Raw genomic sequence first — 17,962 nt, 5'->3', positions numbered from 1 at the left:
CTGTTTGGGCTCATGCAGGGGTGCAGGGAGGGGGGAGTTTTGTTGGGGGGGTGGGTAGGGATGGGGCGTTGTTTGTTATTTTCACGAGGCAACCCTTTCTTTGTGTAGGCTCTACTGTGCTCTTGGGGGGACAGATGATGGTTTTTGTGTATGATGGGGGGTAGGGAATTGACTTTGTTGTCTTGGAACGTTAATGGACTGGGGGACAGGATCAAACGAGGTGTGGTCCTACAGTATCTGAAGCGACTCTCGCCTGATGTGGTCTTCCTGCAGGAGACACACCTTATTGGCAATTCCTTCTGCGCCATGAATCGGCGTGGTTACCGCCTTGTGGCCCACTCGGGCTTCACGTCAGGCTCGAGGGGTGTGGGTATCATGGTAAAGAACTCGCTCCCGTTAGAAATTGATGAGGTGCTCCATGATGACAGGGGACGTTACACTGTCTTGGTGGGGAGAATGGAGGGCAAAGTGATTGTTTTCGTGTCAGTGTACGTCCCACCGGGGTTGCAGTCGACCACCTTTGCAGATCTGGGGCGCCTCCTCCTTGGCCTTCCTGGGGGGCTTCTGGTGGTGGGAGGGGATTTCAACGCGGTGGTTTCTGGAACTGTGGATCGTCACCCCCCTAGGGACCTCCCCCGGGCACAGGCGTGGCTATCCGGCCTCTTGGATACACTGGGATTAGTGGACTGCTGGCGCTTAAAACATCCCACACAGTTGCAATACACGTTCCACTCGGGGGCCCATGGTAGTCTCTCACGGCTTGATTATGTCCTTGTCCCGGCGGCCCATGTTGGGAGGGTGGGGGAGGTGCGCCATTTGGCACGGGGTATCTCGGATCACTCCCCGCTATTGTTGCATGTTGATGTCTTTCCGAGGGCTGAGAGTAGGGTGGTCCCAATCAACTCCTGGTACCTGCGTGACCCCACCATTCGCGCTGACTTGATTAAATCCCTCCAGCGCTATTTCGAGGAGAACGCGGGGTCGGTGCCTTCAGCTATATCCCTGTGGGAGGCCTTTAAAACAGTGCTTAGAGGGGAGGCCCTATCCCTTATTTCCCACGCCCGGAGGCGTGAGCGGGAAGAGGTGACCCGGGTGGAGGCTGAAATAGCGGAGCTGGAGGGTAATCTAGAAGATGGGGTGACTGACGCGGCACTACATGTCCTCCAGCTCAAGCAGGCGGCGTATAGGGCCCTCGTTACGGAGGCGGCCAGGGGCCTTAGTAGAGAGCAACAGGGGCGGCTGTATGATGTGGGTGATAAGGCTGGTAAACTGATAGCGTGGTTGGATAAAAAGGAAAGAGCGAATCGTGTAGTCCCACTGATTGAGAAAACGAATGGTGTGTGTGTGACTGAACCAGAGGAAATTGTCTCCTCCTTCGCGGAATATTTCCGCGAGGTGTATTCCCCGGTTTCTTCTTGCTCGGAAGAGGATTCCCGTGCCTTGCTCAGAGATATCGCACTGCCTTCCCTGTCCGGGGAGGACAGGGTGTTGCTGGACGCGGCTCCCACCTCCGACGAAATTGCCCTCGCCATACGCTCGGTCGCTTCTGGCAAGGCCACGGGCCCGAATGGTATCCCTATTGAGCTATACAAGCTGCGACCGGATACATTGGCGCCTCACCTCCGCGCAATGTTCCTTGCGGCCCACTCGGAGGGCTCCCTCCCGCTTGACCAGCGTCTGGCTACTATCGTTGTGATTCACAAGGAGGGGAGACCTCGAGATCGGGTTACTTCTTATCGGCCTATCTCACTATTGAATGTGGAGCCTAAAATTCTCGCTAAGGTGCTTGCCAATCGGCTGGTCGGTGTGGTGGGAGATCTGGTTCATCAGGACCAGTCTGGTTTCATTCCCCATCGCAATACAGCCCCTAATCTTCGGCGTTTGCATGGGGTGCTTGCGCGTGTCCCGTTCATACGGGAACCGTCCATTCTGGCGTCCTTAGACGCCACCATGGCGTTTGATACGCTTGAGTGGCCATACATCTGGGCGATGCTTGCTAAGTTCGGGTTCGGCCCAGGATTCATCAGTTGGGTCAAATTGCTGTATGCGGGCCCATTGGCACAGGTGGTCGTGAACGGAAGACTATCGCCCCCGTTTGAGCTGGGCCGGGGCACACGGCAGGGCTGTCCCCTGTCGCCGCTTCTTTTTGCGCTTGCCCTGGAGCCCCTGGCGGAGTGGCTGCGGTGGGAGCCTTCCATCCGTGGTCTCCGTTGGACCCCCGAGTATGAAGACCGCGTATCCCTATACGCTGATGATATCCTTCTGTACCTAGCCTCCCCACGTAAATCACTTATAGTCCTAGTTGATGTTTTACACTCGTTTGGTCGTTACTCCGGTCTCGTCATCAATTGGGCTAAATCGTGTGTGTATGTTCTCTCTGGGGAGGCTCCTATTCTCCCGCGGGGCTGTCCGATCCAGATCGCCCCGCAGGGATTTCGGTACCTGGGGGTCTTCATCACTTTGGACCCGGAGGCCCAATATGAACGGAATCTGCTTCCCCCCCTCCAGCGTCTGCGGGTAGATGTCGCACGATGGCGGCGCCTGCCGCTTTCGCCGCTCGGCCGGGCGGCATTGTTCAAGATGATGTCTCTGCCGCGCTTCCTATACGCTTTGCAGAACACCATGGACTTGGTCCCGGCGCGCTATTTCCGTGAGGTGGAGAGTCTGCAGCGCCTCCTGTTCTGGGACGGGAAGCCGCGCATTGCTCTGGCTAAGCTGACGCTCCCATGGTTTGACGGGGGGATTGCCCTCCCGGATATCAAACGGTACTACTGGGCTTCCCAGCTTGCTGCCATTAACCATGGCCTCTACGGGCCCGCCTTAAATCCGGCCTTTGAAATGGACAAGATGCTCCTGCCAGGTGGCGACTACCATCGAGCGCTCTACTCTAGCGCGCCTGACGCTCGTCTGACGGGCCCCACGCGTGTCATGGTGCAAGTCTGGCACGCGGCCAATGCAGCTATGGGGTGGAAGGACCGTTTGACCCGGGCATCACCACTATACGCGTCTGAGCGGTTAGGGTCCCTGTGGACCTCTAAGGGCTTTGAGAAGTGGGATATGATAGGTATCAGTAAAGTGGGGGATCTTTGGACGAGGGGAGGATTTAAAACGTTCGATATGCTGCAGACGGAATTTCAGTTGCGGGGCAGTGAATACTTCCGGTATTTGCAGGTCCGTCATGCGCTGGGTTCCGTCTTCACGGATGTTGCCTCCATCCCGGAATACTCCCCCCTAGAAGATAGAGTGCTGGATGGGCATGTCCCGGACAGCACGATCTCACTTATATATAAAAAGCTAATAAACGACCGCTCGGGCCTGTTGACTGCCCTTCGTGCGGCTTGGGTTGCTGACGGGCTGGAGTTGGACGACGAGGACTGGACCTCCGCGGTGGCCTCACCGAAGGAGGTGGCCATACCAGCTCGCCTTCGCTTCGTCCAGCTCAAGATACTCCACCGGGTCTACATGACGGGGCCGAAGCTTCTGCGTATGGGCTATGCCGGAGATGGGTTATGTAAGCGTGGGTGTGGTGCTTTGGGGACCTTTATGCATATTTTGTGGGAGTGCCTGGAGATAGAGGGGTTTTGGCGTGGGGTCCATGAGGTGCTGCGTCTGGTTACGCATGTGACGCTGCTGCCTGAAGCGAGGAGATGCCTGTTGAATGTGTGGGAACCGACTGATTACTCAGCGCCGCAGACGTGGTGGGTGACTCTGGGATATATGGTCGCCAAGCGTGATATTGCTCAACTGTGGGGATCCCAGAGGCCCCCGACGGTCTCGGCCTGGAAAGAACACATGGACTGGTGCATGTTTCGCGAAAAAGTGGTGTATGTGGCGAGGGGTAAGCCTGGGACATGGGTGAAAGTGTGGGGCCCCTGGAACGCAAATCGCGGGGGTATTTGTGCACCGCCGTTGCTGCCTGATACCTCGCCGGCCCCATCCCCCTAGCCGACTCGTTCCCTTGCTGTTGGGCATTGGGTTCCCCCAGTCTTCGCTCTGCTCTCTTCCCCCTCTCTAGATTTCTACGGATAGTTGGGATCCCCCCTCTAGGGGAGCACATGCTGCTATTTTCGATTGTGGGTTGCCTTGTGGGTGTGGTTTTCTTGTTGTTCTTAATTTAAAATGAAACCGCATAGTGGGGCCTGGATGCTGTGGCTTTTCTACATTGTTATCTATTGAGAAATGATCCTCCATTAATGCCACGTGTTCCATGTATATATGTCGTGTGCTCCACTATTGCTAGCGGCCGGCCGGAAGGTTGTAGGCCCATACTTGTATACTTTTAAGATCTGTAATAAACGGTTTAAAAAAAAAAAAAAAAAATACTACTCACCATTCGGTCCTTACAGGAACGCAAAACGTCACAAAAGCAACATAAATCATGCAATTTTCTATTACCACATCTCCTATTGTTAATATGCGTACCATATTTAGTCATTAAGTTATTCTGCCATGCAAATAGCAATGAGTCCCACGTGTAATTTGTGTTTACCAAAAATGCATGTTGTTGGTTAGTATAACACAGCAAACAGTTAATTCAAATTAAAATATAAATCGATTACGTAATTAGTATTTTCATGCAAAATAGAGCAGGTATACAAAATTTTGCTTTACCTGCTCCATCACTTCTAATGTAATCGGAGTAAAAGCCTTTGTAACTAGATTGAAAGGATCCACCTCTACCTCTGCCCTGTGCCCTACTTCCTAAGCTGGCAAAACATTGGAGGATCGCATGTTTTCCCCCACATTTGAACATTTTTGCATGTATTTGCAAGGGTTCCATGGACAGTAGCCACTGTTGAAACTCCAGCAGGCACCTGAATTGGAAATTTGTCTTGTTCCCCATGTACCCACCACCCCTGGGGTGGGTTTTTGAGAAAAGGACGATGTGTTACTGCCAAACCACTTGTAGTATGCATGGTAGGAGGAGGCCTCTGTGGGTACATCTATTGCACCCATAACTCATTGTCCCCTTCTCCCCATAGTTTATCCGGAATGAGAACCATCCTAGTCCGAAACTCTTCATATGTAAAAATGTAAGTCTGTTTTTATATAGCGCAGCTACTCACCCTTACGGGTCTCAAGGCGCTGGGGGCCGTAGTGGAAATTAAGTGAGCTATTGCCCAGAGTCACACAGTTCTGAGCTGAGCCGCCGCCGGAGCCACAGTGTAACCATGCAAAAGCCCCAAACTCTGTGCGGGCCTTACGAATAGTATCAATATACTTAAATATGGACACCGCCCACTCAGGAAACCTCCCACAGTAGACTGTGGCAAATACTAAAAATGCCGATGTCTCAGGTGTCAATCGTTGTGGGCACCTAGGTCTTTTGCCAATTCCCATGCTTCTGCCCTAGAACCCTCCTTAGACTGTATTTCTCTATCTAAAAGTTGTATACATCCACAAAATCGCCCCTCCAAATTTTCTTCTTGATCGCAATGTTCACCAGTACCCCCAGTGACATAGAAAACACCATGTAAGGTAAACATTTTAATCAATCAGATTTATTCGTTACCACCTCTTCTTCTGATTGCTCTTTTCAAAACCCAAGTTATCTGTTTTGTCAATGCACCTCTTGTTTTGTTATCTTCATTTGTATCGATCTCCACATTTTTCTTACCTGATTTCTCCAACTCCACATTTATGAATTGAGTACTTACGCTTTTATCTACTGGACTTGGCCCTTACACCCTGTTTGCTTTTTTTGAGCTGCTCCCTTACGCTATTACTCCTCCAGCTTCACCACCATTGACTTTCACATGTTCTCAATGCACTTGATGGTTCGGGAGATATATGCCTTCTACCGCCCTTTCTTGCTCCCTCTTTACTCCCCGTCTTCTGTCCTTCAAATCTGCTCGAGAATCCCCCTCCTGCAACGCACGACTTTTGGGAACAATATTAGCGCTCCCCCCTTTTTTGCTCCTTCAGCTTTTTAAAACTCTTTAGGTTTTTGCCAGTAAGAAATTTCACCCTCCTCCAGATCTTCATCCTCATCATCATAATCCAACTCACATTCAAAATCATTTCCCCCTTCAACACAAGCTGCACTCACACCATGACATTCACCAACCCCTACACCCCCATCAAAACGCTTCCAACCCACCTTTTTGGGTGCTGGAACTGACTTTGCTGAAAACTTCTTCTCCCACGCTGTCGGGATGGTCCACCCAGGTTGCTTCAAATCCAGCCAGCTGGTCATCACTGCATCTGATGGAGCCATGCAACATTCTCCCCTCGATGCTCTGCAAGCCACCAAACCTGCAGAGGCTGTGGTCCTGAGATCGCCCTGACCTAAACTACCTAGCTCTGTTTCTGCCTCATCCGGTACCCAAACCCATTTTCCAACCAGCAAAAACATCTTTGTGTGACATAACATTACCTACAAATGTATTATCTACCTCTTTACGCATCTTAACACCACTAAGGCCCTGTTTGTGGCAAGAATCTTAATCCATATATTTCTAAGCCCCACCACCTTCACTAATAACAACTGCTTGCATGACTTCTAACCTAGGCAATTGCGGTGATTTAAAAAAATACACCGCTCTCTATAGAGCACATAATAGCTGGAAGCGTTCTTTTAAACTTATCCTGAATGACCTCTTGAGAATGAAATACCTGTAGCCCACTTTTAAAATTAGGCACTTTATTAACATGTGTGCTCGTACTGAAAGGTACTTTGGAGCATTCTGCTGGTTTATGCGGGCAGACGCCCTGCTTAAAGGCGGCGTAGACAAGGCACACTGCACGCCGTTCCCTTCATTAGCAGAGAAATCTCCAGGGGCCCGTCTTTCACTCGCTGGGTGTGCTGGAATAACTCTAGTTCTTCTAAAAGCCCAACACATATGGGCATTTGGATGAAGGTGACTATATTATAGAGTATCATTAAAGCAATACCCGAATTAATAATAAATAAGAAAGCTCAACAAAAACTTGAAAATATGATGAAGGAAAATAATGTAAGTCATTCAATCTTTTAAAGACTTATAAATTACACATGCTGCAACCCAAAAATAGTGTATGGACTACACCCCCAAAAATTAAAGTGCGTGCAGAACTCACCAAAAACACAGAAAGGTGCATGCACCGTACCACCCCATAAAAATAAAGTGTGTGTACAACACCGCCAGAGAAAATAAACTGCATGAACTATATTCCCCAGCCCCAATAATAAGGTATGGGCAACAGCCTTTAAACACTCTCATTTGTTTCCCTAAAATGGGTCTCTTTCAAACATGTCCTATGAAAGAAAATGTTATTAAAGATGACATCTGGAAAACAGAGTGGTTTGTGAATCATCCCACGACATTGCTTAGATGCTTAAAGATTCAGAGTCATTTGAATATTTAGCACTATGTGTATGTTTTATATAAAAATGGTTTAGTTATGACAACAGGGAGGTTATATACTTACGGTTGTCATTACCAGAAGACACCAATGTCAGTGACCTTATGTTTTTGATACTGATTATATTCTAATAATCAATTAGAAAAGGTTGAGTAACGGACGAGATGTGGCCTAGTGGTTAGAGCTGCCGACTTTAGAACCAGACCCGAATGCTAGCCTCAGCTCCACATTCTTGGATTCTGGGCAAATCACGTATTCCCCCCGTGCCACATCTGGTTCGTCATGTAATGCGCTCTAATACCATTGAGCCAACTTTGCGCTATGTAAAACTGCAACAACAACAAAAAATGGTCTTGACGATGGTTGAATGTGATTTTCTAGAGAAGGGCTTCTGCATTCTTATCAGGGAAATGTTTCTTTATGGTGAGAACTCATATGACAGTGAAGTCCAATCAGTTTAGCAAGCAAATTAACAACCATTGTTTTTCTTTTGACAGAGAAAGTAAATGAACTGGATTCGGTCTTAGCTAGACTGCACCTGAAACGCTACTATGGAAGAAGACAGCTAACGCTGAGTGATGTTCTTGAAACTGGTCCAGAAGGAGAAAGTATGTGCACCTGCCGAACTTTGCAAGATATGCCCTGGCACTTCCTGAATAAGCTCTTGGCCCTGAATATAACAGCAAGAAACACAAGTCTTACCTCCAGTCCACTGGACGAACAATTACATAAAGAGAATAACAAACTTGACTTCAGTAACATTCATGATGAAAATATCTCTGAGCAATCTTTTAACCCCCTTGATGTCCTCCATGCCCTCCTGCTTTGCTCAGATAGCTTTTTGCAACAAGAGATTCTACTTAAAATGTCCATGTGCCAGTTTGCTCTTCCCCTGGTGCTGCCTCCTTGTGATGCCACCAAATGCACATTCTTTCTGTGGGCCATGAGGGACATTGTAAGAAAATGGAGACCTCAGTCCCTAAGAGATTGCAAAGGGTTCAGGGAAGAAAGCCTGGCACTCATACCAATGCCAACGATTTCATTTGTACGTCTCGGGAGCTTAAGCCTGTCTAAGTCAAAGATTCTGAATGAAGTCCTCAGTCCCCCTCAGCAGTACCATGACATCTTCATCCACTGGGACATGAAATCGGGGAATTTTCCCCGTAAAATTTCTGATGGCTTAGTAGAGATTTCTTGGTATTTTCCTGGTGGAAAAGAAAATTATGAACTTTCCCCAGAGCCTGTTGCTTTTGCAAACCTAAGAGGGGACATTCAGTCCCACTGGTTGCAGTTCAGCTTTTTAACAGAGATATCGTCTGCTGTCTTTATATACATTGAAGAGATTAGTGACAGACAATATGCCTTACTTTCATCTATAAGCACAGAAAAAAAATTCTACTTTATTGTTAATTCCCAGACTGCTCATACTGAGAAAACCTTCAAAAGTCTTAATACATTGACAAAAAATCTGAAAATAGATCAGTCACGAATTTTGAACAAAGATAGAAGCATAAATGATGCAATGTTTGTCATGAAACTCCAGTCTGCCATAGAAAGGCTAGTAAGGCTTTCACCAAAAGGCATAACTCTGGAAGAAATGGCTGCCGTTGCACGTGAACTAGGAATTAAGGTAGACGAGGACTGTAGTTCATGCCAGTCAGCCAAAGAGTATGCCAAAGACATCACTGAAAAAATTAAAGATGTTGCACAATACAAGAAGGAAGTGATGAAGCTACAAGGCGAGCCTTGGAAAAAACTGGCTAAAACAGAAAAGGAACTTTGTCGATTGAATAGACAAGGAAAAACCGACACAGAAGGCTATAAATGTCAGCTGAATAATGAACTACTGAAAATCCGTAGTGAGCAGAATAAATGTGATCTTTCAGGTGGTATGGTAACATTTATCGATGGCATAGGACAACTACCTAAAGTAGAAAAACAGTATTTTCTGAAATGGTTGAAATTTGGACTAGATTCAGTTGCTAGAAGTAGCCTTTCAAATCTGAGGGATAAATATAAAGAAAAGTCTAAAGATGCCTCAAGTGATCCCAAAGATCTAGCAGAATTGGATAGACAAATATCTGCGAATTCCCTAGGGGTCGAGCACTTTGTGCGTGAGATGGGGCAGTTCTATGAGGCTGAATGTTCCATGGTTAAGGAAAAGAAAATTAAAGAAAAAGATAGACAGTTTACTAAGTTGCCTAGCATTGCTGCAGATCTTTTGGTGGAAGGGTTTCCACTCGAACTGATTGACGGCGATGCTTCCAATATCCCGCTGCAGTGGGTGACAGATGTGCTGACGGAGCTTGATAAAAAGCTTGGGGACCAGTGCCGAATGGTGGTTATCACAGTGCTGGGGGTCCAGAGCACTGGGAAGTCTACTCTTCTCAACACTATGTTTGGACTCCAGTTCTCAGTGAGCAGCGGCAGATGTACACGAGGTGCCTTCATGTTATTGATAAAAGTGAAAGCAAAGCTAAGGAAGAGGCTGGGCTGTGACTTCATCCTGGTCATAGACACAGAAGGCTTAAAAGCCCCTGAACTGATGACCCTGGAGGACAGCTATGAGCACGACAACGAATTGGCGACTTTGGTGATTGGTTTAAGTGACATCACCATCATCAACATGGCAATGGAGAATGCCACTGAAATGAAGGATATTCTGCAGATTGTGGTTCATTCTTTTCTCCGAATGGTGCGTGTTGGGAAAAAGCCAAACTGTCAGTTTGTGCATCAGAATGTCAGTGACATATCAGCTTATGAGCAAAACATGCGGGACAGGAAAAATCTCCTGGATCAGCTAGATAAAATGACAAAAGCAGCTGCCAGGATGGAGAAACTGAACAAGGAAATTACTTTTTCTGACATTATGGAGTATGATCCTGATAAGCACAATTGGTACATCCCGGGCCTCTGGCACGGTGTCCCTCCCATGGCTCCGGTGAATCTAGGGTACAGCGAAAATGTTCATGAGCTCAAGAAATACTTGTTTCAATTCATTGAGGAACGTTTACAGAAGGAAGCTGCCATGAAAATACCACAGTTTAAGGGGTGGGTAAAGAGCTTGTGGAATGCTGTAAAACATGAAAATTTCATCTTTAGCTTCAGGAACAGCCTGGTGGCCGAAGCCTACAACCAGCTTTCAACTGAGTACAGTCGGTGGGAATGGGCCTTTCGCAAGGAGATGCATCTCTGGGTGACTGGTAAGGAATCTGTAATACAAAATCAGTCATCAATAGAGCTTAATAAAAGCATACTTCATAACATGGAAGCAGAATCAGCCCAGAAACTTTTCACTGGAGAAAGGACGACGTTGGATTCTTTGCAAACATATTTTGAAAGTGGAGCTGAAAACTTGAACCTGATAGAAAGATACAGAGAGGATTTTATCAACAGCACACACTGTCTTAGAAATGAACTTGAAAATTATGTAAGAAGGAAGTGGGAAGAAACAATTCGGATCCAGAAAGGGAAAGACAAGTTGAAAGATCTGCAGCAAGTGTATTTAAAGACTATTGAGGAGAAAGTGGTGCGACTTTTAGATGATTGCAGGAAGAGACATTGTCCATTGGAGGATGAGGAACTAGAGAGAGAATTTGAAACAATGTGGGCTCAGGCACTTGAAGAGTTACCACTTAACTTTTCAGAGAAGCGGAACGTAGCTGAAGATATGTACCGCCAACTCGTAAAAGACTTGAAATTCCGCGGAAGTGCAATGAATGTGATGATTCAAACAGCCCACAATTTAGAATCTGGAGGGCAACCCTTCACGTTAAAAAAAGAGCATTTTCAAAGCAGGTACTTCACCGAAAAATTAAAGGAAAGATTATTTGGAAGTGACTACTGGAATAAAACTGCTGATCTTGTTATGTCCTTAACAGTAGCATGTAATAACTTTGTTAGTGGCTCTAGAGGGGACTATGATGAAAACTATTGCAGAGAATTACTAAATATGATCAATGAAAGACTGCAAGACAAGACTACTTTAAAACTCAAGACTAGTCATTGCTTTGAAGTAGACTTGAAGCTTCATATCTTATGGCAAGCATCACAGGATTTTCAGGCAATGCATGAACAATACAACAGGGAGAATGACCCTCGTCTCGGCCTGGCCAAAGTTAAACCTCAGTATGCCTCCACCTTCAAAGACCTTTACTTACAGAAGGATCAATGTCAAAACAAAGCTCAAGATTTCTGTGAGCTGTGCCTGAAGCCAGCCCTGAAAGACCACATTAATAACAGGCTTGGCTTAGACATAGTGGATGACATCCTCACAAGCGGACAAGCAAAAAAGTACAGCAGCCGAATGTTTTTTCAATATACTATACTGCAGGAGCTGCTGCAGAAAAGCGTTTGTGAGGATTACGTGGAGTATATGATTCATTATCAAGCTTTTGTCAAACGATGGATTAGGAATCATATTTTAGATCACTACAAAGACAGTGAAGCCTTCGGAGACCTCGAAAAAAATATCCTGTTCATCATCCTCAAGAAAATCAGAAATATTCTCACCAACTCAGAAAACCACTGTTTTGACACAATCTCTAGGTTCTTGGAAAACTTTTGTCAGTTACTACAGGAAGAACTTGTGATCTCCAAGGATAGTTTACAGGCTATAATTTTTCAGAACACATCCAATATTAAGGAGTTTTCCGACAATATCCTGTTATTTCTCACAGAGGTGGAGCAAAGCATTGTGTCAGAGCTGAACGCCTATGAAATCCATGCCAAGCTCTCAAAACTGACCTTCAGTCCACAAGATGAGCTGTTTAAGAAAGTATTTGGGTGCGGAGTTCAATGTCCCTTCTGTAAAGTGCCCTGTGAGGCAGGAGGCAAGAAACATGAAGAGCATTTTGCAACCATCCATCGTCCTCAGGGATTAGGTAGAACGAGAAACAAAAATTCCCAAAAACTTACTTCTTCATTGTGTTCATCCCAGGTAGCTTCCAAGAGATTGTTTGCAAATTCAGACACTGAGGGGATATTTCATCCCTTCAGTGATTACAGATCATTTTATCCTAATTGGAATATTCAGCCAGATCTCAGCGTTAGTTCCTCTGATTACTGGAAGTTTGTTTTCAAAACGTTTAATGAAATGTTAGCAGAGAAATACGCTGCCAGGCCCTCTGATCTTCCCGAGGACTGGAAAAAACTAACTAAAGAGCAAGCCCTAGAAAGTATAAAGGAAGTATTTGACATAAAATAATAATGGAAGCAACACAACTGTTGTAGTTGCTGGATATATTATGATGTTATTGCATAAACTTAAGTAGCCAAGCCATGACCTTCAGTAGATCCCAAGTGGCACCTTGGTAACACAACATACCTAACTATTTACGTTTGAAGATGAACCCATGAGGCAAAGCCCTATACTTCCCTGCAAAGAATGTTCTGCCTCATTGTGCTCCCCATGTAGAGGCAATAATACATTTGAGGAAAAACTCCACCAATGGCAATTGAAGTCCAGTTGAACAGGCATGAAACAGACTGCCAGGCAATTGACAATCTGCCAAAATAGTAAACATTTTGAAAGCATTATTCATTACAGTGAATGATTGGGTAACAGTCACGCATTTGTTGCTAAGTACATGTAAAGACATTATTTACAAGGTTACAACTCCTACCTAAAATTCCATTTATCTTGGTCAGATTTGTCTAGTGAAAATCAAAAGTACGTTCACAACTTGATTTTAGCATTTTACCAAAAGCATTTGCATATGTCCAATGAACGGGGAAAAGGTTTATATTCATTTTGGGCCTAATTTAGAGTTTGGTAGATGGGAAGCTCTGTCAGAAACGTAACGGATATCCCGTCTGCCGTATTATAAGTGCCATTGAGTATCATGCACTTGTAATATGGCACACTGTATACTTGTCATGCTTGTGACGCAGTATTTCATCCGCCAAACTCTTGTCATTGTGTAACCGACCAAACATGAGCCCTGCTGAATTGTTGGACGATCATGATGAGGCAAAAAAATCTGCTTTAAATTGTGCACCTGCTAACTTCGGTTTGTAGCAGTGTGCAATTTGCACCCAATTAAAAGTTGAGCACCTCCAAATGGAGAGTAACTTGCTGAGTGCCGGTTATTCCTCATTCCGATGTGAACAAGTGCTGCATGTGAACAATTTGCTCCTGCAATGTGTAAGATTGCTGGAGGCACTAGAGAGATATTGTAAGGATAGGTTTTTCCAGCAGGTATGAAGCCTCTAATGAAAATCTAAGTTAGTAAAGTGTGAAATTACAGGAAGATTAAGTATCAACCAGAAATATTGTTACCGAAGGTAGTTAACCTATTCAGTTGTACATTTAAATTGAACCTCAATGCACAAAAGCCTTTGGAGTTGGGCCAAAAATGAGCAAGCGTCAAGGGCTCTTCAGTTGATTGCAATCAGGGCCGGACTGGCAGTAGCGGGCACCGGGCGTTTTCGGGTCGGAAGGATGGGGACTGGTTTTGGACCGTGGGGGGCGTTTTTTTTCACTGGGGGCAGGATTTGCAGCAGTGCTGCAAAATCGTCCCCTTGTAACAAAAGCACAGGAGCAGTGTTCCTGCCAGATGCCCCTTGTAGTTTATGGTGATGATCATTTTAGCTTACATTATAACCTTCTTACATTTACTATACGAGTAATTTCTGTGATTGTGGTATTTGGACAAAAAGTTGTTATTCTAGAATCCCCCAACAAAAAATGCAGTATCTAACCTCATATACCTACCAGAGTAAAGAAGTCTGTTTTTCAGCTTTATTAATCTGTTCTTGTCCAAAATAAAAGATAGATTAGAAAATAAGATGCTGACTTTGGTGAAGCGAGATACTGATATGGCAGCCTCATGGATTATTCAAGACATTTCTCCATTTTATTAGGATTGTTCCTTATTTTATTGTGATCATTCTTCCAGAAGAGCTGAAAGAGGGAGGACAAAAAAAAACATTATTATTTTCAATGGTACAAAGAGATGATAAAGTCATGGATAAACTGATATCATCAATTGACTTTGTGGACTTCAGGCAGCATCTGAACGTTTTAATATTTGGAGTGCTTTTTATTGTTCATTACATTAATTTGTGTTGTACAGTATAATAATATCTCCCCAAACTTCATACTGTCTGCAATCCTCTTGCATCATCCACCATCCTTGAATCCTACTTGTAATGACTCCTGTACCCTATCAGATAAATGGGATTTACTTATTTCTTTATCATGCAAATACATTCCTTGTATGTAATCATGCCTTTGTAATTGCTGTTTAGTGTATGATCCTGATTTATGCAATACAAATCACTTGAAAAATAATCAATTAGATGCTTTCTGAAGTATTTTAACCCTCTGTAATTCAATAAAAGTTGAGTCACGCAAGTTTTTTTTTCAGTGCTACATTCTTTACTATAATTTTATTGTGTTCTGTTGATATTTCGATCTGAAATATTACCATGCCAGTTTGATGTACACTCAAATATAAATGTTGAATTATATATTAATACAGTGCACTATAGACTGCACCAGACCTCCTCCTCACTCCACATCAAAGGACTGTCTGAATCATGTATGTTTTTCTGATAGATGCTACTATCTTTATATTCCTTACCTTTTGAATCGTTCATGGTGCCAGATTGGATCTCGAAAAGCTTTAATAGCTCCTAAGCCCCGGTAAGTTGTACCACCGGCCTTCTGTGTGACTCCATCTCTCCCTGGATACGATGACACAGAGACACTTGTAGGTGCCACCACTGCTTGCTGATCTTACTAAACTAATATTTCAAAATTATATATATTCTGGTTGTATAGCAGGAATGCCACTAAAAAGTCTACAGGCTTTAAATCATTTTGTATGTTTCGTTAGCGATGTCAATGATGGAACTGCACAATGTTTGTCTGTGGAGCCCTGGGGCCAAACATGACTCTGAGTGCTGTAACATATGCTCCCATATGCACCCGAAGGTGAGCATGAAGCAGAACCATACATGGCTAAACACATAAAACAAAGCCTTGTTCACCCATGTTAGGTAAGTCAAAGTCGAAGGACAAAAAACATAGGCGAGAGCCCTCGACTTCTAGATGCTCCGGTTTGTGGGAGAACTCATCTAGCTGGAAGTCATAGGACCAGACCTTAGCTTCATTTTCCCCTTTGAACCTATCCCAATCCTGGAAAAGATGCGCTCTGAGTTCCCCTGCCTGCTTCAGACCTAGGTTGGATTCTTCCAAGAGATTATGCAGCAAATTTTCAGTACTACTCCACCTCTCTCTGTTGTTTCTTCCGGCCCCAAGGAGCCTTCGGAGTCTCAAGTTGCAATTCATCCGGCATGGCCTTTCTCTGCGCTGACTAATCTTCTTGGAGTCTGCCCTAGCCACATCATGCACCGGGACATGCCTCTATCGAAGGCCTCACTGGTTGATGCCCCACTGATTGTCCACTGCAGCAGTTTAGATACCAATTTCGCCTGTGCCTACTGTGAAGCTAGATCCATCATCAGTGAGAGTCTGTCTTCTATAATGCTGTACTATCACTAAAATAATGTGATGTATGCAATGCTTCAATTAATCTCAGATACTGGGAATCACTCAGAGCCACATCTCCTTCAGTTGCTCCAAAAGAGACCTACAACGCCATCTCTTCAACAAATACTGGAACAATTTCTGGACCTCAGTTACATTAGTCTCCCTTTAACCCATTAATTTGTTGGCTGTTTATTTCTGTTGCTGCCTCCGTCTGCCTTGTAGGTATTCCTCTCACTGGACCCAAACGGGCGACTTGCCCATTAAACAGTTACCGCCCTCAGGGCCCAGCTGCTGTCCATGTACATATTGTATTCCACCCACGTTACCAAATATTTCCGTGTGTATTTACTGTTTGTTTGTACATGATCTTAGTTTGTTATGTGTCATTTACGAAGTGACTGGATTATAACCTGGCTCTTGACTCTGTAAAGCACTCTGATACCCCCGGATCTAGCTAGCGCTAGATAAAAATTATAAATAATAAAATCCCAGTCCATCATTTTTTTTCCACACCATGCCAACTCAGATTAGACCCAATCATATGCATATCAGCCCTGATCAGGAAAACTCCAGCCTGAACTTTCAAAATTGTCTCTCTAAACCAGAACATAGGCAACCCAAGCATGGTTTCGCCCAATTTGGGGTTCTTCAGTCAGGTCCAACTTGGTTTCAGTGGCACAATGAGCACAGGATAACATGTCTGGGCATACCCATTGCACTGAAGTAAACAAAAAAAGTGATGGGAGGAATGCTTGAATTAATTTTAACCACTGATCGCATCTCAGTCCATCTTTTTTTGCCCACCATGCCATCTCAGATTAGACCCAGCCATATGCAAATCAGCCTAGGTCCTGATACTATAGGAACATTCCCGCCTGAAGTGCGAAGCCGAATTAGCCTGAAACAACGGACTGGGTTGTGCCCGAGTAATTACCAGTAACTGGGATAATTCAAGCATCCCACAGACCCAATCACTTTTTGTATTCCTCAGTACTATTACAAAAAGGTTCTCTGTGTTGAACATGAATCCCCAGCAACTGTACTTACATAATGTCCGTGTTTTGTCAGGTTGCAAGCTCTTTTGAGTTCTGATTTTAATGCAATTCAGATGTCTCACATGGTCCTGCATGGTGAGGATGATGATGAAGAAACAGACAACTTACTACCCCTAGATTATATTTATAGTGGTCTTTATCTAGACTTACAGAATGCCAGTGGTCTTGACACCTCACCTGAGTCACCTCTTGACTGAGAGTGCATCATTTTCAGTGGTCAATCGCAGAGCTGTGGAAGTGTTGGAACTTCCTCTTATATCAGAGGAGAGTAAAGTGAATTTGCTTATAGAAATCCTCCAGCCTGGTCCCTTTCCTTCTGAGCCTAGTCGATAGTCTTAGCAGCCTGGTCTCAGCTGTTAAACTCTTCATTGCCAGACATCATAAACTGGCACCTGGGGACTCAAAGTTGATGAAACAGAATCCAACACCTGAAAGTTTAGCGGTGCAGTGTTTTATGTGTTTGGTTATTCTTTATTCCTTCCCTTCTCTTCTACTCCTAGAGTAGAAGCAGATTGATGCCATGGACAAGGCAGTTTTTTTGGGCAGTTTGGCACTTAATTCCCAGAATACGTCTTGCCTGCAGCCTTTGTATGGCATTTCCTTTTCCTTAGTAACTGGCACTAGAGGTCCAACGTGTGTTACTGGAGAAGCTCAGAGTTTTCTTAGCACAGACAGTTCAAGAAGTGTAAGGCACGGCCAAGCAATTACTTGTTCTGGCCTGGATTCCAAGACTTTGTCCTTGTAGTAGGAACCAGTGTTGTCATCTACAGATAAGCCATGGTTGTGTTCTTTGAGATTTTCAGTTGTCAATGCATCCTTGATCAGCATGCCCTTTGGTAGTGGCTATGTGGTGAGAAGGCCAATTCAGCCACGGAGATGTTGAAAATTATTTATGAAACACCTTGTTCTTTAGGCCTAACTTCTCCAGCTCTATCACAATTTTTAAAGTTACCTTGCTTTCCGTCAACTTTCTCTGCCAATCTAGCAACCTGTGCAAAACCGTCAAATTTACAGAATCAGTGAACGCACAAAGAAGAGAAGACCACAACAGAAAAAATTGTTTTCC

General features: G+C 44.9%; 1 protein-coding gene across 2 annotated transcripts in view; it reads left to right on the top strand.

Annotated features, from left to right (window-relative positions):
- The window catches only part of LOC146811715 (interferon-induced very large GTPase 1-like), a 232,972-nt gene extending 218,271 nt beyond the window's left edge, over nt 1–14,701 (top strand). For both annotated transcript variants that reach the window (XM_085618712.1, XM_085618711.1), the window contains one exon: nt 7,842–14,701. In XM_085618712.1, the coding sequence (XP_085474838.1) occupies nt 7,842–12,550 (4,709 nt within the window). In that variant the 3' untranslated portion in view covers nt 12,551–14,701. The remainder of the gene's footprint in view (nt 1–7,841) is intronic.
- The last annotated feature ends 3,261 nt before the right edge of the window (nt 14,702–17,962 follow it).

Source organism: Triturus cristatus, chromosome 7, assembly GCF_964204655.1.
Source record: "Triturus cristatus chromosome 7, aTriCri1.1, whole genome shotgun sequence".
In the NCBI taxonomy this organism is placed as follows: Eukaryota; Metazoa; Chordata; class Amphibia; order Caudata; family Salamandridae; genus Triturus; species Triturus cristatus.
Note: the sequence above shows the minus strand (reverse complement) of the source record. Positions and strands in the feature narration are given on the sequence as shown.